Genomic DNA, 24456 nt, shown 5'->3' with positions numbered 1-24456 from the left:
TTTCAGAATTTTTGGGTGTATTGTTTATGCCCATATTCCAGATCAGAAAAGAAAAAAATTGGATGATAAAGGTGAAAAATGCATTTTTCTTGGTGTTAGCGATCAATCAAAGGCCTATAAACTTTATAATCCAAACACCAAGAAAATAGTAATCAGTCGCGATGTTATCTTTAATGAAGACGAAACTTGGCCAAAGAGTGAAAATAATGCTAAAGACCATATTCCAGCAAATTTTGATCATGATGAGATAATGCAGCAACCTGTAGACCATATTCCAGTAGATTTTGATCATGATGAGATAATACAACAACCTGTGGAGAATGTGCAATAGCCAACAGTCACTCAAAATGATCCACCTATAAATGCAGAAGATGAACAAAGATGGCCACAACGTGTTCGAAGAAGGCCCCAATGGATGACTGATTATGAGGTAATTGGAATTGATCAATCTGAAGACCCACTTACACATTTTGCTTTGTTTTCCGATTACAATCCTACAGTGTTCGAAGAGGCAGTTAAACAATCAAAATGGCGAAAGGCGATGGATGAAGAAATTGCGGCTATTGAAAGAAACAACACTTGGGAGCTGACTAACCTTCCAAATGGACACAAAACAATAGGTGTCAAGTGGGTGTACAAGACAAAATTGAATAAAAATGGTGAAGTTGACAGGTATAAGACACGTTTGGTAGCTAAAGGCTACAAACAAGAGTTTGGTGTAGACTATAAAGAAGTCTTCCCTCCTGTCGCACAACATGACACGATCAGATTAATGATTGCATTGGCAGCCCAAAATTCGTAGCCTATCTATCAATTAGATGTGAAATCTGCATTCTTGCATGGTGATCTACACGAACAAGTATTTATCGATCAACCACCTGGCTATGTGAAGCTTGGAAATGAAAATAAGGTATATAAACTTTAAAAGGCATTATATGGACTAAAACAAGCTCCACGGGCATGGTATAGTCGAATTGATGCTTATTTCTTGAAGGAAGGTTTTAAAAAATGTCCATATGAGCATACTCTTTTCATTAAAATTGATGATAGAGGAAAAATGCTTATTGTGTGCTTATATGTTGATGACCTTATTTTCACTGGAAATGATGATGCTATGTTTGACAAATTTAAGAAGTCCATGATGGTTGAATTTGATATGTCTAATCTTGGAGAATTGCATTATTTTTTGGGTATTGAAGTGGTGCAATCTGCAGCTGGGATTTTTATTTCCCAAAAGAAGTATGTTCAAGAAATCTTAGAAAGGTTTTAGATGAAGAATTACAACTTTGTGAGTACACCAACTGAGTTTGGATTAAAGCTTTTAAAGGATCCTAAAGGACGAAAGGTGGATAGCACTTTTTATAAGCAAATTGTGGGAAGCTTGATGTATTTGACTGCAACACGACCTGATATAATGCATACTATGAGTTTAATTAGCAGGTATATGGAATGCCTAAAGGAGATGCATTTTTCTGCTGCAAAATGAATTCTACGATACTTACAAGGTACTGTTGATTATGGGCTGTTTTACAAGAAGGAAAGAAAAATAGAATTATTTGGCTTTACAGATAGCGATTATGCTGGCAATCAAGATGACAGAAGAAGCATTTCAGGATATGCTTTTATACTAGGATCAGGGGTTGTCTCATGGTCTTCAAAGAAACAACCAATTGTCACTCTATCAACAATAGAAGCTGAATTTGTTGCAGCAGCGTCAAGTGCATGTCAAGCCATTTGGCTAAGGAAGATTCTTGAAGAACTACAATTCAAACAGCAGAAGGCTACTTTAATTTATTGTGACAGTAGTTCAGCAATTAAACTTTCCAGGAATCCTGTTCTGCATGGAAGAAGCAAGCACATAGATGTAAAATATCATTTTTTAAGGGATCTCACAAAAGAAAAAGTGATTGATCTTGTTTATTGCAAAAGTGAAGACCAGGTTGCTGATATTTTCACAAAGCCCCTCAAGTTAGCTGCATTTCAGAAGCTAAGGAAGTTACTTGGTGTTTGCACACAGGATAATGCATATTAAACTGATTGTTTGCTAACATTCAGTTTAAGAGAGGGATTGTTGAAGAATAAGTCTTGTTGACAAAGTTAGTTTGTCCTATTCTTTAGGGATAGTTTACGTTGCATTTATGTAGGCTTTAGTTCATCACTTTAGTTGCATTTTTTCTGGAATTTAGTTGCTATAATGCCTATATATAAAGGCTCTTGATTCATGAATAAGTATGCAATAAATCTTCAATTTTAGTCTCTCCTTATTCTTTTTTCCGCAACACCCTTAAGCGTCAGCAACAAGATGACAAGAAGTTAAAAGCTTGCTTTTTTTATTGGAAAATTTTGAATTACTTCTTAGATGACAAAATCAATAGAGTTTATGCTAATAATAAAGCAAAACTTAGAAGTTTACCAAGTGCTTACAAACTTGAGACAAAGTATGCATCTAGCTCCTCCCTATATAGAATTGAACATATTATATATATGTACTGAGTATGCATTTTGTAATTTGAAGCATTTATTTATCTCCAGTTAGCCATTGGATCTTCTTAGGTGACAAAAAAGGTTGAGTAGATATCATTTTCTCAAACCTTGCTGACTTTATTATTGCAATTTGTCTCAAGTCAACTGTTAATTAATTCATATCAAGTTGGGTCAATTTGAAAATATTTTGATTCAAGTTTAAATTGAGAGACTTGATACAATTATATTTTGAGTTAGGTTAATATTGAGATCTTTTTACCCAAAATCTGAAATAACACAATATAAATATAACTTGAAGACACAAAATACCAAGTCTAAGTTAAGCTTTATTTTAGTCAAATGTATTATAATAAGAGTGGTGAAAAGACCAACCTTTTGATTAGCAATTAGACAAATTATTTACACGTAAGTTAACCCTTAAATCAGCTAGAAAGAGAAATTTGACGATTGCAACAATTATTCATAATCTCTTCAACATGTCATTTTGATATCTTATTATCACATTATTACTTTTTCTTTTTTTGTCTCTTATCATTTTGAGATTGTATAATTATTTTTATTTAAGTAGAATACTCTGATCAATTATTATCTTTTAAATGTCTAGATTCATTGTATAAGGATCTAGACATATATACCCACCTATATAATTATTTAATTACTCTTTCTTCTTGTCCTATAAATACATGACTATATAAAGACATGAAAGACACTTGATAATTCATATCATAATATTAATAACATAACAATGAACATAGACTTCTGAGTAACTTATGGAACCATCTTGAATTGTTATTATTCATTATTATTTTCTTACATTAAATTGCAGCTCACAATTCAGTATAACTTTCATTTGTGTGATTTTTTCGTATTGGACAAGTCTCTTTATAATTAGAATTTTCTTTTGTTATTTCTACCATAGTTAGATTATTTCATTCCAAAGTCGAGGAAGATGCTTTGAAAATTCAATATTGGTTGGTTATGCTTTGATTCATGATTTATCTAGTAATAAAAATTCTTAATGTTAAGATTATGTTAACAACTTGTACTTGTGAAGAGTTCTGTGGTATTTAGATAATTATATAACTTCATGTTAGAAATTCTTAATTTGTTCATGATTAGATTTCAAAATAATTAAGTACATAAATAAAACTTTAATATAACTTTCAAGATTTGAAATTGGAAATTATAGTATAATTGAATCAAATATTTTATTAAGGATACTTCCTTTTTTTTTTTTTTTTTGGATGTTTGGGGTTACAGATCCGGAGTACTTTAGTTGCCCAGATTAATCATATATCCCAACACCGACTCCCACAATTATTCAAGACTCATTAATTTATTAGCCTTTTTTTATATTATGCCTAGTAATAGGAAATCACTTAACCCAAGCAAATTTGGTTTGAATAATATTTTATTATCAAAATTAAAATATTATTTTAAAGATAGATTATTTTGAAGATTATTAGGTATAAATTATTACTATATTTGTTAAAATTTGATAAAAATTAATAGGTTTAAATAATTATTATATTTGGTTAGAGTAATAAAAGAATATTAATATATTATTTTACTTAAATATTATTGGGTATGATTATTCTAAAATATTTTTTATATTATTTGTTATATTAACTGAAAATGAGATTATTTTTAACTTAAAAAAATTAATAAATAAAAATATAGTTATAATAAAATTAAAATTACCTTGAAAATCTTTTAATACCTAAAATAGAAATTATAATGAAATTACCTCTTATATTATTTCTTATATTAATATTAATAATAGAATATTATCAAAATTTTCTATTATTTATAAATCAAATAAAATAATATAAATAATAAAAAATAAATTATTAAAATAATCTTTCATATCCTTTAAACCAAATGACCCCTAAAGCTTAAGTTATTCATTTATGCTACAAGTTTAAATCTTATCCTAGATGCTGAAGCAACATTTTTTTGTTTAGGAATGGGTATTTGTTTACTGCAAAATAATAAATCACATAAATTGAAGGATAACTATGTTTTTGTTACATAACCTGGTGGCTTTCCAACGTCATCAGTCCGCGTTTATTTTAATATTAGTTATTTTTTAATTATATTATTATTTTATTTATATATTATAAATATAAAACTCTGCAGTTATGAGATTATTATATTTTTAAAATATAAAGTATAAATATTTTAATTTTTACTATTTTTTTATTTAATTTTTCATTTATAATTGAATTTAATTTGCAATCCAATGTTTATAAAATCATGAATTTAGATTTAAAGTGTTGAATATCATTTAAAACCTAAAATTTACAAAATCATGAATTTAGACCTGAAGTCCTGAATATCATTTAAATATATATATTTATATTATAATAATTGTATCTAATTTATAACCTAAAGTTTATAAAATCGTGAAAATATATATTTATATATATGGGCTTGAAGTCTCAAATTTCAATAAAATATTTATTTATTTTATATTAACTATATCATATTTATAACCTAAAATTTGCACAAATTATAAAAAATATAAACTTGAAGTCCAAAATATAATCAGAAATAAAGTTTTAAATACTATAATATTATGAATACTAATTACAAAATTAGAAGTTTTGTAAATATGAGATAATTTTTAAACCTAAAGTTTCAAAAACTAATCTCAATATATTCTCTACAAAACTAAAAGTTTTATGAATATGAGATAATATTTAAATCTGAAATTTTTAAAATTGGATGGATAATATTAAATGAATTTTTTATATAATTCTCCATCTAAAATTTATAAATCTTGAAAAAGTGATTAAATATAATCTCTTAGAAGGGCAAATCCAAAGCTATTGTTTTACCGGAATCAAGTCATTGAAAGATTGCAAACCAAATTTGTGGATATAATGATAAATTCACAAGATTCGTAGGGAAATTTGATAGATAAATTTAAATATCATGTTCAATAATACTTTTAATAATTTTTACAATATTCAAAATTTTTTCTTAAATAAAATAATATGAAAAAGAAAATACACTTTATTTTTTATTCTTTTATATGTTTTTGTAATAGTAATATTGAAAAATAAATTTTAAATTTCGTAATAGTAACACAGATACACGTATATATCTGTGTGTATGCACGCGTACATGTGTGCGTGTGTATGTGTGTGATGGATTTTTCTACAACGTGAAAAGCAAGTTGGAAACTTTGGTGGCAATACGTTTAATGGAGAGAAGAAGTGGGCAGTGAATCTTGGGAGCTGGAATGATCTTACTGGTTGTGGGGTGACGGAATTTGGCTACGTAAACCTATCCCTCTCCACTGTGTACACGCACTTCTTCGTCCTAATGAAATTCTTTAGAGTATTAACCATCAAAAAATTGTTTAAAATTAAAAAAAAACAGATTTAAATTTCAAAAATTATATCATAATTACATCATAAAATGTGTCTAGAAAAACATAAAAAATAAAAAAACAGATATTAAATTTGAAAATTGTATATCAAAAAGCCTTAAAATAAGAAAAAAGGATATGAAATTCAAAAACTACGTATCAAAAAATCCTAAATGTGAAAAATATCAATTTACCAGCTTACAAAATTTCTACTCTCAAACAAGTCCAATATTTTTTCTTTACCCTTTATCAATTTTCTAATCTCCCACAGACCCTTCAATTTAAAAAAGCGAATTCCCCCCCAATCTACTGTTTTCTGTAAAATTTCACACGAACCGTCGTAGATTTCCCCATTATTTCCTTGACCCCTGATATTTTGAAAAAAACTAAATTTGCCCCTATCCCATAGGCAATCATTCTTGCCTATAGGAGATTTCATTCAGTCCGTGGGATACATTGTTCCCATGGACCCCATCGCCAACAGTTCTAACCCATTTTTGGCCAAAAATTGTCATTTTAACTTCCAATTTTAACACAAATCAAATTTACACATCCTATAACACAAAACTCCTCAAAAATTTCAACTAAAATAATCAAGAATCAAAATATTTTATACATTATTTAAAATTGAAACCTCAAAATCTCCCTCAAATTTCAATAATCTTAACAATAAATTGATTCAAACAAGAGTAGAGATAATATATTAATTTTCTTTGCCATTTTTAATCGTTAGAAAACACGAAAATCGATAAAAATCGCTTTGTCTATGAAACACCTGTGAAAAACCCAAAATTCTTTGAATTTATACAATAAATCCGTAGAAAAATGTCAAGTGAATTATATAAAATTTTTGGTTTATATATAAGGGTAATTTAATCATTTCAAAAAATAAGACATTTTCATTTAACCCTAATTATTTTGAGTAATTTCACTTAAACCATCTTTGTTTGAGGCGTTTAATTTAATTTTTGTTGATGTTCAAAATATAGATAAATTTTTTATTCAATAGCAATCATAACATAAGACTAAAGGTCGTGTTCACCGTCATCATTTTAAAGTATTTTTTAATATTTTAAATATGTAATTTCAGGAGTTAAATAATCCTTTCAATAAGATAAACATAAATTTATTTATTTATTTGATATAGCTATGTTTAAAAGAAAATTTTATTGCTTTTCATGTATAAAAATGGATTATTCTTATTGAACTTTCTCCGTAATATTTTTTTGGCTTAAAACTCTTGACATTAATTCTCAACTTTAATATTTACATTTTAGATATAAACTTTAATGTCAAATTTATAAAATTAAACAAAATTATAATTTTTATAAAAATGACGGTTAAAATAAAGAAAAATAAAATTTCTTTATTAATTTATTTGTTAATAAAATTAATTATTAATTTTACCGATTGTCAATGATTGTCAATACTAGGGTTAAAAAAAATATTTTCAACCATTAATTTTATAAAAAATCTTTTAAAAAATAGAATAAATGAACAACAATTAAATAATAATTTAATTGTATTTATAAAAAAATAATACATCTGATAATATTGATACTTAGATCATTATATAATACTTGTAAAAGATAAAATTCTATATAAAACAATCATAAATATATTAATTAATAAATATTTTATTAATGTAAATATTTATATTTATTTTAATTAAAAATTTATTTATATTATTCTAGTTTTAACCCTCTTAAATTTTATTTGATTCCGTCACTAATGAGATTAGTACATTAATTTAAAAACAAATGAAAACTTATTTGCGGGTATAAATAAATACTAAAGCAAAGCAGATCTTTCCTTCGGAGTAAATGACCATTTATTCCCATTATTCTTCATTAGCTTCCAGTTCTAGCGAGGAAAGGGTAACCTGCAAGACATTCAAATTACTGATGAAATTAATGGAATATATTTTCTTTCTATCATGCAGGAAGCCAAAACTGAAACACTTGTCAAATGCAACTGTTTGTCACTTTGGAGGTTCATAATTCTGAAACATCAGAATAAAGCAATTTTCTAGTAGAGTGATCACTAATTTCAGGAGGTTTAGCAAACTAACCCCAACTTTAAGGAAGTGTCAGAAGTCTCATTGCAGACATTGGTTTGTGGCCGAATCGATGAAGAGTCCTGTAATTGTTTATTCTCTGTCTGCATTTCAAATAACAGTGATAATATAATAGCAGGCCAATCAATATATATCTCCAGGAAAGAAAAGATATTAACTGTTTACTAATTAGAAAACTGGAAGCAAAAAGCACCAGAAATTTAGAATATCTCACTTGCTTTCTCAATCTCAAATTCTCCTTCATCAGTTCAGCTCCCTGCATATATTTATTCAATAGGATTAGTTAAACATATATATGATACAAGATTTAGGCTTATATATGCTGAGAATTTGGCTGAACATTTATGCTAGCTGGCTGTTTCTCTTGCTAGGCTGACAAAACAACAATCGGAACTATAAGGGCTTTAGCCTCTATCAATGTGAGTCTCTGGATTATAATCTATGAGATACAGGTGCATGTTTGAAATCCAAAATTATAAACCCTAAATTCTAAAGCGTAGACCTACCAAACAAAAGCATGGGTGAGGAGAAAAATTAAACAGAAGAAAATCTATTTGTACTTAATAAAAGAAATCCAATCCCAGTCGTCTTTCTTTTAGTACACATTCTTATAAAATCGAAAAACAAATAAAGGCCTGTAAATTTATGAAACTAACAATATGAACCCTACAAACAACTAAGAGTTACGTCCTACCTTATTCCTGAGAGCTTCAATTTCTTTGACAAGCCTATCACCCTGAAATTAACCCAATACATATGTGCACATGTCAATAAAACATGACTATTTGAAAATTGTAAATAATTAATCAAGCAAAATCAAGAAGAAGAAATGACTATCAGACTTTTATTTCTAGAACTCGGCTCAGGCCTCCCTGAAGTGCGTTCTCTAGTTGCTTAAGTTGTTCAATGTCTAACCCTTGAAGATCCTCCCCCTTCATCTGCCTGATATAGGTTAAATCATGTCTTAGACTAACTGTTTTATATATATATATATATATATATTGCAGCAACAAACCAATAGAAACTTGGCATTATTAATTACCTCAGTTCATGGGTCTTTTCTGCCATTTCCGTGCTCAACATGGCGTAGGTACTGCTTTCAAGCTATGCAAACAGTGAAGGATTAATAGCAAGTGATTCACCTTTCTATCAAATTTTTTTCTTAAGAAATAAGTATATCAAAAGGCTTATATAAATTATTATGTAAAAACTTAACTTTCATGTTGTCTTACAAATTCACTAGTATTAAACCTTCTAATATGAATCTGCACAAATCCCAAATACCATATACAAACTGACTGGTTTTAAGTCTTTTGATAATAATATGCAACAACCCCATATACCATATAAAGACTCACGTTTATATATTAAGCCCTCCAATAAGAATATATAGCCCAAATTAGAAACCCCAACATTAAACAATATAGATGGCACATAATATATGATAGATTGAAAGATGAAGTTATACAAAGCTCGGTATACTTGGTCCTAACAGAGTGTTAGGCTTCAACATTAATATTTAAATTTCACAGCTAAAAAAATTGTTAAACCATATTAAAGATACACAGCAAGCTAGATTATTACAGAGAGGTTGCAAATTAAAGATTGCAGGGTAAAAATCTTTATAATAGAGTAAAACATAATCTCCGAATAACAATCTTTCATTTCCCAAATCAAAAGCAACTGTAATACCAGGGGGGTAAAAACATTTCTCACAAAAAAAATATTATCATTTATTTCTAGTTAAATAAGAAAGAGAGATAAAGGGCACATTTCCAAACAGTTCTGACCATACTGAAAGCAAAAACCTCCTAACAACCTAAAATGCATCATGATTCTAATTCATCAAATGAAAGGTAAATGAAGTTTGGATTCATATTCATAGAAATTGCATTTTACATAATTTATTTATTTTTATAATTAACTTGTTTTGACTAATAAAATTTTATAAAATATTTACTCACTTTTAAGAAGTTCACTTATAAAACATAATTAATATGCAAAATTATCATTAACTATTTTTTAAATATAATTTCATAAATCAAAATAAGCCTACAACTGAAATTAACATGAAATTTCATAAAATACTTACTGTTAAGAAGTTCACTCATAAAACATAATTAATATACAAAATTATCATAACTATGTTTGCAATATGATTTCATCAATCAAAATAAGCCAACTACTGAAATTAACATGGAATTGTATATATGGAGCAAAATTTAAGAAGCAATCTAGTTAACAAATTATGCTTGTTTATCCTCATTTTCTTATTCTAATTTCTCCTTATATGTAGTAAATTTGATTCTTTCTTTTCTTGGACTCAAGTCTTTGTACATAAATTCTACTGTACGTGGCACATTAATACATGAGAAGAGACAGGTAACGTTTCCTATTTTCTCCTAGTTTAGTCTCTTATTACTGTAACTAAAGGTACCACTAATTTAGGCAATAGTGTCGCTTTTCTTGTTTGCAGAAAGATTCATCTCTATTAAGTCTATAGTCACTACCAGTAGTTTTCTAGAAAGAAAAACCTTAAAAATTCAGTTTTTGTAACTCATATGCACATCCCTCACTTGAAATATGAAGTTAAGATCCTATGTCGAAGTGTATGATTGCTAAACTCTTCACACTCAATACTTTTAGATATGGTAAGAAAAACAATTAAGTAGATAATAATTATTTCAAATTTTTAATTTTCTGTTGTAATATATTCAAGTTTTACCCTTCTCATTATAAAATAAATGAACAAGAAAAGTGATCTTTAAAGTAAATGATTTTTGCAACAGCGTTTCTTTGGGGCCTTCTAAATACTTTCATGCTCTATCTATCAACATCTTTTAACTTGTAGAAACCATTTTACATGCCTTTCAATGATCAATCTATCTCAGGTCTTTTTACTAAGTTTTGATGAGGTTTGATTTAAAATTCATGGTTCAGGATTATGGATATATAAGAACATCCTTGTGCATATTTTGATACATTTTGTTTTTAACCAACCTAATCTACCCCACCCTATTCAGGCAATATGATTTCTATAATCAAAACTTTGACTGCATGTCTACTGTTTGCATAAGATTGCTTGATTTCTTCTGTGTGATACTACACTCACTCGCTTGAGCATCATCTTTTCATTAACTAATTAAAGTAAGACTTGCTATAACCAAGTTGATAGAAAGATCAAATCAATTCAATGTTACATCTTTTGAAAAACACGATATCAGTCATTCTCGTTTGGTAATGATAACATACTATAGATAACATATTGAAAAAATCTGTAAATATTGCATTGTACCTTCAACTCAAGAGATGGATGACTTAATTTGTAGGCACGCTGTGACTGTACACTGTGATACCTTTCAATAATATGTTTCACGCTTCATCTCGCAATAAAAAGAAAGCATTGTCACTTGTTGAACTACATAATCTTAAAAGATAACATTTATATAACAGTTACTTGGAAACCGATTTAAAAAAATACAATAATTTTAAATTTCACTATAAGAGACATTTAGGTTTACCTATATCCACGATGACCCATTGGAATAAACAGGATTTATTGGATTTTACTATTGATATTTGGATCCCATTATATCTTTGTCTAAACTTGTAAATGAATTTATTAAGCTTACCATTGCTAAAACATGTAAAAATAAAATTTTCGCTGATAGAAAATATAGAAGCATAATATGTCAAATCACCTAGCAGACGTGTGGTAACACCTTCATGTTAGTTGGCAATTAAAAAAAATTAATTAAGCCTTTAAAATTAACTTTTGTAGAATTTCATCATTGCAAATCAAATAAATGGAGAATTCCAACTCGATATCTAATCTCTCCCAGGTAACAAATTTGTTATAATTTAATTGAATCACATACAGTTAAGTTAAATTGATATGATGTAATTAGACAAATGAAAAATGATTTCCTATCTATCAAGAATTAGTAAAACGACATTCATATCATGCTATTATTTTTATTAGATAAGAAGTATTATAAATGCATTCTAATAACGAGTAAAGTCGATTAATATGTTATGTTAAATTGGCACTGGCGAAGCTACTTGGCTATAAAGTTTGGCTAACACTCGCAAATCAATCTATTAGGCTTTGTGCAATAAAGGTAAAGTCATTGACGTAGCTCATAAATTGTTTTCTCATATATATACATAAATAAAGAAAGAAAGAGATTCATGATATGTGCAATATGTGCATTTATAATGAATACTAATTTAAATACCAATGATAATGTGTCACCATATAATTAGATGTTACTTTATTCTTAATTTAAAATCAACTAATCATGAAGTGATACATTATTATTAGTATCTATTTGTTACTCATTATATGAGTACATAATATTACTTTTATATATATAGAGAGAGAGAGAGACCATTCATACCATTAAATTTTGACCTTAAAATGAGTATTAATTTAAATACAAATGATGATGAGTCACTATGTGATTAGATGTTACTTTATCCTTAATTTAAAATCAATTAATCATGATATGATACATTATCATTAATACCCAATTGTTACTCATTATATGAGTACATAATATTACTTTTATATATATATATATATATATATAGAGAGAGAGAGAGAGAGACCATTCATACCATTAAATTTTGACCTTAAAATCTCTATTTTCATATGAAGAGCGGCTCTTGAGGTTGTGTTTTTTTCATAGTATATGATGTGATCATCTAATGATTTAATGGAGCATAGTGGGATTATATATATTCAATAAAGATTTATGCTTAAAAGACAAGTCGTACTATCTTAATTGAAAAAAAGATGGTATAGAGTCTAATCTCATTCATGCATGACCATTAGCGCTACAATTAATGATATTGTTCAGGGCAAAAATTCAAAATTTTTTGGGACTGAGTGGATATATTATAGCTTCTTAAAGAGCGACACATAGTAATGTACGTGAAATAATCCACCGCTTTGACTTTATTTTCAAAATTAACAAAATGCGAGATATTTGACCTACCAGAAATTTCATAGACTTTATCGTAGATAAAATAACTCTAAAAATGATACAGGTTTATGAAATAGGTATAGTCATAATAAGTTATGCATTTATTGCATCACGTATATATTATATATGTTAAATGTGGGAATTCTAAAATTAATAAAATTTAGTGAAATTCTCATTTAAAATTAATATTGACATAATTATATTAAATTTTAAAATGTTAAACATTTGAGTCATGGAAGATAATTGGGAACATAGTGAATTTGTAATTTTGTGTCTTATGTGAGATATTTTAAATTTTAATATAATTGTGACAATTGATGTGTATTTGGTTGTATTGTTTGAATTATGTCTGATATATATCTTTGTGATTTAATTAATCATAACATCCTAGGACATGATGACTGATTTGAATAAGTACGATACTGAATAGAGATAACTACAATGTGTGACAGTTAAAAATGCACAATATCTTAGATGAACAAGAGGCTTGGAGGTCATAAATTAGGTTATTATAGAGTTACAATTGCCTAAGGAATAGAATCCCAAATGATGCCTCACACAAACATAATGTGGACGCATATCACGTGTGTAAGAAGCAAGACTCACTTCATGCGATATCTTGAGTAGTTCCACGAATAACTTGCATCCCAAAATTCTTAAGTTTTCATTGCATATACATCGTTTTTAGCGCAACGAAATTACAATGTCACAAAAGTTAGAAATTAGTTCACTCACACAAGCAATTAGATTTGACGCTGAGAGAGCAAGTAAAGATGAGACATTATTCTTGAGAAATGTGACGTTGAGAAAGCGTGACAATGGGAGACAAATTTCTCGAAAAAATATATATCGGAGTTAAAATGTTACTTTAATGATCGAATAAGGTGAGATAATAAATAGATACATTTGAAAATGACTGATTTGGATTTTCCCATCCAAATAACTTGTGAATACTGGATGTGAGTTCTTAATATGAATAAATATCCACAAGTGTGAAGATAATTAAGAATTCATGTTAGACATTAGGTATAGCAACTGAGGTAAGATCTATACAGTGTTGGTAATAACATTTGAGAAAATATACACTGTAGCACATAATTTATATTATGTATATATAAATAAGACAACCAGTTGAAGTAATGAAAGGATGAGTCCCGACTCCCTCACTGTGTGAGACTTTATGAGATTTAACTCATATTAGTGCTCTTTGACTTTTTAATATAATTCAATGTTTACTTTTAATATTATTATATTACCGTAACACCTATGACCACACATAATTCGATCTATGGAACATAACTAGAAAAACAACTAAGTTTAAATTAAAATTTTCAAGTAGAAGAGAAAAAATATATTACGTGTATCGATTGGTCGACCGATCATGTTACTCATATGAGAGAATGAACTTGATCATGGATATATAAAAAAAAACACAATAACAAATGAGAGATTAGAGAGAGTTAATGTTATCAAGTAAATCTGGGATACTACAAGTCTAACGTGTTATTATATTTTATTTGGGTTGAAGCAACTATGTTATTCTTAATAGATGCATAATAATAAAAGCTCTCAAGTACAGGTTGTTCGTAAGATCGTACGACATATTTACAAATATGAAACGTACTGTCATATAAGATTTTTGTGGATAAGTTTTTGATTCAAGTCTTCTATCGTGTGAGTGAGAGATATTAGGTTTAGTTCTACCCATGTGAGTCGATCAGATCTAATTTGTTTAACTACCAAAGGATAGTTAGTATGAAAGTTATTGGTAGTTAGACTCTTATTTAAAGTCCAAAATTGTCTTCCTTCAATAAATGAACATAATTTTACAAAAAAAGATTTTTTTTTTCTTCTTTTCTCAAAAACCTATGCACACAAAAATGTCTCCCAAAAATTACAATACTTGAGTAAATAGAGTCATGAAAATAACTCATATCAATATTTTATGGTGTACTTAAATGGGTTTTGTCACAAACTCAAATTGGGTATCCTAAATTTATGTTTACAAAATATGATTTATGGTAGGTTTAAATATTTCCAACAATTATATAATAGAAGATCAAGGTATGTTATGATATAATTAGAACTTTGGGTTCCTAATGGAATTAGAATTTGAATTCGTCATAAAGTCTCGATAAAAAATCTATAAAAAACCTCCATGAAGACACATGAGATTTTTCTTCACGGTTCCAAAAGAAAAATAAATAGCCGTGAATAAAAGAGAAAGTGAGAGAGATGCGATGGCGGCAAGATTTTTGCCATCTAATATCAGTCTTTCACAGTTTCTCTAAAGCTTATGGAGATTAAGGGGCCAACACACTTTGAGACGCAAATCATGTAAGTAGGATGAAAGACTTTAGGTTTTTGAAGAATTATTTTTTAAATAAATCTTATATTGGGATTCTGGGTTCAAAAAACTATGCGACTTTATATTAGCTTAGATGCCTCAAAAATAACATAATTTTGATGGAAAGTTATCACTAAAATATCAAGACAATGTCACGGAAAGATTAAAAAATTGGGATGGCGAAGAAAATTTAAAGAAATTCAGAGCAAAGACCGAACTTTGCGGATATCTATTGTAAAATTTTCCAACATCCTTTCTTAAATATATTTGATTTATCTAAATACTCTATGATAATTGAAAAATATTAGTTTTGGTCTTTTAATCGACCATTTTTTCCTGGTTTTAGAACTTGTGATGTTTTTGTGTTAATTTATAAAACAAATGCTCTCTAAGTAACAATACCTTAAATCAAATGAAGGAAATATACTTGTCCTATTCACTTTTCTTATCCAAGTCAGCATACTGAACTGGCGGATTTAAGATTTGGAACCCTAAGTATTCATATCTAAACACAAATGTGCCCCTTCAACAAAATTAAGTTCATTAGATAGTCTTTCTTTTAATTTCAGCCTTTTAAGTATTATATATTAATGTGGGTTTATCTATTCTTTTGTTCATTTATAATTTTATTAATTTTATTAATTTTTTTATTTGATATAAATTTATTCAATAAACTTAACTTCATGAATTTGTTCCCAATCATAATTCAAATTTTTAAATTTCTTTTCTTTTCTTTTCTTGATTATTATTTATATCTTAACGAACCTGAAATTATTATCTTTGACTAAACATAGAATTTGCACAAGGAATCCCACTAGAACAAATTATACCACTTGTATTTTCTTAGAAATCCTAATTTCTAACAAATGACAAAGATCCTCCTCATTGCTCATCTTCTTTTTTATTTATATATCAAACATTAATGTTTTATAATTTTAACTAGATGAAAAACAATTACCATACATGAAAACTGACAGAAAAAGAAGCTGTAAATTATTCAAAATATGAAAACATTTTTTGAGATATAAAGTATTAAATTAAAGAAAATTTGAAAAGCTTTAAGATATTCTACCTTTATTTCTCCTAGTCAGAATTAAAATAGCTTTGTAAGAATGAGAAACTTACTTATCATATTAAACTTAGTTCAACAATTGTATCACAAAATAAGGCCTCTCACTAGAGAGAATTGTCAAAAACCTTTTTGCCACTAAAAGAAAGGTGGTTCCTGACATCTCAAAAAATTTCTAGAATTTGAGATAGCATAGCTTCCCTGGAGTTTTTGACATTTAGCTGTCAAAAACTACAATGAGATTTAGCTGTTTCACTATACATAATTCATTTTCAATTTTTTGATGTTCTCTAAACATGTGTTCGTAAAGAGATGTGTCAAATAATTCATTGTTACCCCTTTTTTTCTAACTCTATACATTAGTAATCAATGAACCAACCGAGATAACCCTATATGATATGTGTATGTTCTCATATTTTACATGCAAAGCATGCACAAAGACGTTTTGGTTGAGATTTCTTTAGAGACCTATTTTGATAGACTATTCTTTGCAATAATTTGTGAGATTAGTAATTAATAATGGTGAGATATCGAAGTATATTTCGTAGGATAATTCTTTTAGAATAATGTTATAAATTTGACAATTTATTTTTGTTGCTCTTAACATTTTTTATTAAACACCAGAAATCATTTGCGGTATTTAATTATCACAAACCCTAAGTGTCAATTATCATTCACGTGAGTATTTATTACAAAACGTCAGTATCAACTATCATCACTGAAAGGATTATGAAAGTAAATAAGGGCAAGAATTTATTCTAAAGAGATATATTCTAAAACCTATGATTGTTAGAATCTAGAAATTTATTCTATGTAAATATTTTAAGGGGCTAAAACAGAATCATTTTTTCTTTTTGCTGTGAAAGGAGCCTTTCGGCTTCTTGCCTTCTGTTTAAATGATTATATCCAGGCCTAAAGGAAGGTGGCAAAGAAGATAACGATAAGCTGTCAAACGTTTTTAGCCATATGCATATAGATATATAGATATTTGTTTAAACTTTAATTCCCAATTTTCATTAGTTACACTCCATAATTCATCGCTGATCCTTGTGGACGTTGATCTCATGCAGCAGCATACTTTGTGAGACCAGGCATTCTGTCATGGTACTTAGCTAAGTATGAAAATCATTAACATGACTGAATCCCTTTTATTTTTTTTAATCTTGTGAATCCTTAGGAATATTTGGAAATCTAAATTGCAAGAGCCTCACTCAAAGCTTGAAATATGAGAATATGGCAATCTCGCAGTCGGTGGCCTAAAGGTGAAAATATGGGCAGGAAGCTTTTTGTTGGTTGGACCAACAGTTTTGTGAAGGTTCAACTATCTGACGTGGAGCGAGGTTCAATCAATAAATTTATGAAGATTTCGATAATAAAATCCTACGAGGATTAAAGATCCTAAGACAAAATAAGATTTAGTTTGCCAGCAATAAATTAACTGGTCAACTTTGTTTGAAACTCCTATCAGAAAACTTGAAGATCCTCATCCATCAATCAAATTACTTACATACACTAATTTACCCAAACCCATTTCATGGTGAATCTATAAGCAGCTAGTTTCTTCCCAGATTTGATTCTCTTTACTTTCATCCTCTCAATCTTGGGTATTTCTAGAGCTATTACTTGAGTTCAATTATGCAAGGTAACTTCTGATATGATACTGACTTGCACCAGAGAAAGAAAGAATAAACGCTACCAACTATATTTACTTCCCACGTGAAATATTTTAATTATTCTTTCCACAAATGCATGCAAAACTTAGGGTCTATATGCTGTTATATTCCAAAATATTAGCTTTCAAAATAATATCATAATTTTAACACAAGTCCATCAAGGAAAATTTTTCCTTAGAGATTGACACTTTTTCCTGAGACATATCATCCTGCATACCCATGAGATTAATTACATAATCTTAGACCTCCAGATACTTTTATTTCCAAAAAAAAAAAATTTATTGTAAATTTTTCAGTGAATTTCAGTTTATTACTTTTCTGGTTGTGTTTTCTTATATATTATACAATATGAAATAACAATCTCATATTATATTAGAGCAAATCGATTCTTTCTTTATCTTGTAAGAAAGTCAAGCTTCTAATTTCTAAGTTAAATTTGATAAATTGCAGAAATTTAACACTCCTGCAATGCTCCTATCCTAACGTATACAGATATACTACCTTATCATTTTTTCTCTCTAGATTCATTTGTATATATAAGCTTAATTATGTTTTGACCAAAGGTTTTCATAAATATTTAAGTTGCCACCTTCATTTCCAAACCTAATATATTATTTTATGAAGAAATGGTCAGAAACATGTAATTCTTGGTTGCTAGGTTGATTCAAAACAAATTCCAAGCATGGGATTTCATTTTGACGAACAAAATATACAAATACCTTTTCGTGGAATGGATAATCGGATTGAAAACATGAAAATATTATATAAAAACACCGTGAGTTGGTACAACAGCCTAAAGAAGACCTTTAAAGAACTCCCAAATTCAACTATATAGATAGCTGTAACATATTTTATGTTTTAAAATTAGGTAGTAACAAGCACAATTCAAACTCTCTAATGGTATTTATCAAGGCTATAAAATAATGACTCACCCTGCACTATGCTAGTTAGTAGAGCAAGTGAAAGTAGCATCGCTAAATCTATTAATTTAATGTTATGTACGTATGTATGAATCCTTGAGAAACATCCAATGGAGGGGAAAAAATGTATTTCTTTGACTGAAGTGGGCAATCAAAATAAGAAAAGATGAAGAATACTAGCATAACTATGAATTAATGAACACTTGACGTACGAATCATAAATCAATAAGATGAGACAAATGAGAGAGGAACCTGGAGTTACAGTATTCAAAGAGCTTTCCTGTTGTTGAAAAGACTATGACTGCTATTTCAGCATCACAGAGAGTGGAGAGTTCCTGGGCCTTCTTGAACAGCCCTCTTCTTCTCTTTGAGAAAGTGACCTGCCTTGCCGATGGATTAACAATCTTCTTGATCTCAATTTTCTGCCGCGTCATTTTCCAGGAAAATTAACCTCCCCTTCAGACAATAATATCAGCCAAATTAGGAAAAAGCCAAACGTTATTATGAGGTCTTGTGCATGGAAAATTAAAGAGAAAAGATGCTAAATTTGCATAGAAATCAATGATTTGAGTTTGCAACATGAGTAGATACATATAAATCGAAAAGCAAAGAGATGGGTCAGATAGCTAGACAGTTCGAGACATTAAACTGTAAAATTTAGAACAATTAATCCTAGACAAATTTTAAATCCAAGTGGGTATAACCGTAAGAATAGCAAAACCGAAAAAAGATGGCTTTTTTCCTTTTCATTATTGAGTAGAGAAATTTAACAATAAATAAACCCATTTAAAGGAAAAAGGAAATCCTAACTGTTCACCACTCGAATCAATCGAGGAATGGCATAAACGAGAGTAAGGTAAAGCAGTTGGAGAGTGTGTACTTTAAAAGGAAAGTATAGAAAAATCTGTTATGTGAAAATATGAAATGGGTGTCTGCAAAAGAGAAAAAAAAGATTTACCATAAGCCAAGAGGAAGCAAGAATAATTCAAGAAAGAATCTGAAACAAACCCTAAGAGAGTGAAGAGAAGGAAAGGAAGTACGACGAAAAGAAAACATCAAGATCTTAAATTCGGAAAGGGTTGAGCCAGGCAGAGTGAGAGATATTTTGATTTGATTTCGGTTCTCATATCATGTAATATCTTACCTTGTTTAGTGCTGTTCGGTGATGGAGGAGTTGATACCTGACACAGCACCAGAGGTAAAAGCTACCAATGGATGTGGAAGAGAGAAGCGACGGACTGGAGAAAGTGAGAGATGAAGTTATTTAGGGAAAGGAAAGGAAACGGTAAGCTCTCTCTCTCGCCTGTCTCTGCAAGTCTTTACTGCATTTGTCTCTTCAAAATTTTCCAAAATTTATTTATATGCTCACATTTATGCATAGGGTTAACGAAGTTCAAAAAGGTCAAAAAATCACATCTAAACTTTATTCTACAAAATTCATCCATTAAAAAAAAATAAAACAGCATCATTTCCCATCAACAATAAAAGATAAGAAAAAGTATTAGTATTAATTATAGTAATTTATTAATATATAATTGTGTATGTTAAAAATTTAATTTTTTGTATTATATATTATATAATTTATTTTTTAAAAGAAATAATAAAAAATTATAATAAATATTTTATTATTTTAAAAAATATCACAAATATCTTTAAAATTTTAATTCTTTTATATACATTTTTATTATATTATCATTTTCTTTAAAAAATCATATTAATTCATTTTAATAATATATATTATATCATATTTTATAATATATTTACTTTATCATATTAATCAAATATATCTTATCATATGTATTATTTTTTATTTATATCGTATTATATTATATTATATTATAAATTATATATCATTATTAAGAATTATAATATTAATATAAATATTTATATTATATCTTTTTAATTATAAAATGATGTAATAAATAAATTAACTAATCAAATCCTATGATAAATAAAATTAAGATAAAATGGTATTTATTATACAAATTGATTATGAATTTTTTTTTTTAAGTTAATTTATATTTCATGTAAATTAGAGAAAGGAGGAGGGAATACGAAGTTTTGTCAGTATAGAAATGGAATCTTCCGTCTTCGAAACGATAAAATAGTTTTCTATTTATATATGGTTAGACATGGTTTCCGTACAAACGGCAGGCTCCACAACTGGTGAGAAATGATGAGACCTTCGTACCCTCGTACCAAACGTGTCCCCACTATTCAATTTCTCGTGATATTAAAACGTGATGATAGCCATGGCATGGTCATACTGCTGTACCAATTAAATAGTTGCGTGTAGAATGAGAGAAACGTTTTTGTCGCCCGATTTGATTATTTCTGGAAAATTATATTAATTAACCAATTTTCTTTTTAAGATTCAATTGGATAATATATATATATATATATATATATATATATATATATATATTATATAGTTTCTAAAAATATAAATATAAATAGCTTTATTTCAAAATTCCCAGCACTTACATTTTTTTTTTTTGGGTTAAAAACTCAACTATGATATAGAACTTCTACCGTAGGGATTATTTTTTATTTGCGACTTCAACTATGGCCAACTAACTATTTTCCATCCAAACTTTGATTAAACAACAGTTTTCCCTTTTTTTTTGAAACTTTTATTTATTTTTTTATCATTCACTTTAATTAATAAATTTTTTTTAGTTTAGTATGAATTACCCTTTTTTAAGCAAAATTACAAAATTATCTTGAAGTTTTAATACAAATATCAGTTACAAATCTATTTAATTTTTTTATTAAATTATAAACATACTTTTAATCTTCATCATCCATTGCAACTTCCGAGAGAGAGTGGCAACGTTAGAGGCAATGTTGGTAGAGACAAAGGAGTTGTGATAGAAAGGGAAAGCACGGTTAAGATGACAGAAAAAAAAAAAAGACAAAATGAGAGAGACAAGGCACAATCATGGTGAGAAGAGGGAAACCAGAAATAATAACAGAGATATCGATATAATCATTGTCAACAAAAATGTGAGATTTATCATTAGAGTGTTGTAGAGAGTAGATATAATCTCTCAAAGCTTATATAGATCGTACCAATGTTGTTGTAAGTTATATCTAACATTTAGATAACCAGTTAAAGTTGAATCGTGCTATATATGAGAAACAGATTAACTTTATTACTGGTGGTAAGAAGGGACAAAAAGAGAAAGGAATAGAGAAAATAAAAAGTGTAACAGGAAAAGGAAAAATAGAAAGCATAAGAAAAAATAGTAAGAGAAAAGAGAAAATAGAAATATTCATGTAAAATGAACCTTTTTATCATTTCATATATCGGTTTCTATTAATAAAATAAATGGTAGGTGAAAAAAAAAATTTTAATTTAAAAAATGAAAAATTGTCATTTCATTAAAGTTACTCATTCCATTTTTATATAATTAAAAACTAACAGAGGCCACAGGTGGATGAAATTTTAATTAAAAAACGATTATTTGGCCTAACCGTTATTGAAATTCTTAATTAAGACTAATTTCTAAGAAACTTTTACAAATAAGATATTTGTCAACTCACTTAAAAAATGGGTTATTTAATATGCTTTCTATAAATTCTATTGGAAAAAATAAAATATCCTTAAAAAATAATGAAAAATACATGAACCAATGTGTAATTGTTAAATTGAAAGAAAATAGTTTGAATTTACGTTATTATTATTATTTGTGCAATGCATTTTTACTATTTTTATAGACATTTTTTTTTTAAGTTAATACAATTTTATTCAACTAAATTAACAGTTGATTATGTTATTAAAATTATAGTATTTAAAATAATAAAATTATAGTTTAGATATATGAATATAAATATATTATTATATGTTAAATAGTTTTAAATTAATAATAAAATAATATTTATTATATAATAATATATTTATATATTAAAAAAGGTGCTTTTAACATGGTAGAAATAATTATTTTTGTTGTTTCTTACGTAAGCTGCGAAGATCATTGCTGTCGTAATACAACTCACCACACTTTTTATTAATATATGTATGCACCCTTTCCCTATTTTCTAAGTGCAACGGTAATTATTATTAAATTCAACGTCTAAATAAATACCTAAGTAAGTACTGATCAGATGGGCAAATTTATAGCTGGCGATTTTGAAACCTTTCTGTCTTGTTACTATAAATATTATGATAGAAAATGAAAATAATAATATAAACAACAGGTGAGCTTTGGTTTCGCAAATTTTATACTTTGGAAAAGTGCTTGATGAAGTAATTTGAAAAAATAATATACTATTAATGGATTTCAAACATAAAGAACGGTATAAAATATTGAATACGTAAATAAATATTAGAATTAGTGTTACTTTGATTAATTAAGGAAACTATAAAAAGGAAAAGGAAACGGGTCACCTGCCCAATTCAGTGGGGCATCTAGCTAGCAATACTGTTAAGCACATTGGACACGAGCGTGCACAATGGACTTTTTTTTATAGGCCAAAAGACTATTTTCCGTCCAAAGTATCTTTTATTCTCAAATTTTCACCTCATAATTTTAAAAATTTCATTTATTTATTTATAAACCGTTAAAATTAACCAAAACTATTGATGGTGGTCTTCCCCTCCCGAAGCTTTTTTTTCCCTTTAACAATCTCTCTTTTCTCAGTTGGATACCCAATCGATATCAAATCAAGTTAGAGAGACGAAGACGAATATCTAGGAAGATGATTATCTTCTCAAAAGAAGATGTCTGGGAAGACGAGATGAAGACGACTTGATTCAATATTGGTCAAGAGTCTAACTGAGAGGAGAGATATCGCTAAAGGGAGAGAAAGCTTTAGGGAAGGAGAGGTCGCAGGCAATAGCGTTAGAGTTTGAAAAACTAAACTGCAGGGAGAAATGTGATTTTTTAAAACTTAGTATATAGAAAAAATTGTTAATTTTTAAGATTTTTGGGAAAAAAAGAGATTGCATTTTAATTTATTTTTAATATTATAAATAAAATGACAATTTTATTTTTGAAACTAACAGACTTAACCCTCTATAGGTAGGTGTTTGAAATTTTTATAGTTAAAATGTGAAAACTTGATATTAAAGGATACTTTAGGTGGAATAAGTCCTTTGGCCTTTTTTATATCAAAATAAAAAAAATTATTTAAAAGTAAACTAAACTATTTTAATTTTCAAATTAAACAAAACTAAAAAAAATATAATTTGATTTAGTTTTAATTAAAATTTAAACTTATTATCATTTATTTCTAAATACATATTGTTTAATAAAATTAATAAAATTATAATTTTTTAGAATATAATATAAACATATAAAATAAATATGAAATATATATAAAATATATATGTAAGGAAAATCACAAAATAAATATAAAAAACACATTGTATACTTAGTTGTTTATTGAAAAATTTAGTCAAAAATAATTTGATATAAATCTATATATATTAAAATATATTTTATGGTTTGATTCAGTTTGAAATTTGTTTAAACTGTAACCAAAACTAAAAATTGTTTGTCCAAAATTTATCAACCTAA

General features: G+C 27.7%; 1 protein-coding gene across 1 annotated transcript; it reads right to left on the bottom strand.

Moving 5' to 3' along the window:
- Positions 1 to 7551: 7551 nt before the first annotated feature.
- LOC123213465 (MADS-box protein SVP-like) lies at positions 7552 to 20270 on the bottom strand. The gene is made up of 9 exons (XM_044632901.1): positions 20079 to 20270; positions 19187 to 19390; positions 11233 to 11314; positions 8980 to 9041; positions 8780 to 8879; positions 8632 to 8673; positions 8152 to 8193; positions 7932 to 8020; positions 7552 to 7742 (listed from the first exon to the last, which is right to left on the bottom strand). The coding sequence occupies exons 2-9, from the start codon at positions 19366 to 19368 to the stop codon at positions 7724 to 7726; spliced, it is 618 nt and encodes a 205-aa protein (XP_044488836.1). The 5' UTR covers positions 19369 to 19390; positions 20079 to 20270; the 3' UTR covers positions 7552 to 7723.
- Between the last annotated feature and the right edge of the window lie 4186 nt (positions 20271 to 24456).

This window comes from Mangifera indica, chromosome 4, assembly GCF_011075055.1.
Source record: "Mangifera indica cultivar Alphonso chromosome 4, CATAS_Mindica_2.1, whole genome shotgun sequence".
Lineage (NCBI taxonomy): Eukaryota > Viridiplantae > Streptophyta > Magnoliopsida > Sapindales > Anacardiaceae > Mangifera > Mangifera indica.
This window is presented reverse-complemented; position numbering and strand designations above follow the sequence as displayed.

Bases quoted from the DNA above. Each gene is read 5' to 3' on its own strand.
- LOC123213465 (XM_044632901.1), bottom strand. From the start codon at position 19,368: ATGACGCGGCAGAAAATTGAGATCAAGAAGATTGTTAATCCATCGGCA. The intron at 8,674-8,779 runs GTCTGATAGTCA...GGTTAATTTCAG, and splicing joins GCCGAGTTCTAGAAATAAAA to GGTGATAGGCTTGTCAAAGA. The intron at 8,194-8,631 runs GTAGGACGTAAC...AAATATATGCAG, and splicing joins TTGAAGCTCTCAGGAATAAG to GGAGCTGAACTGATGAAGGA.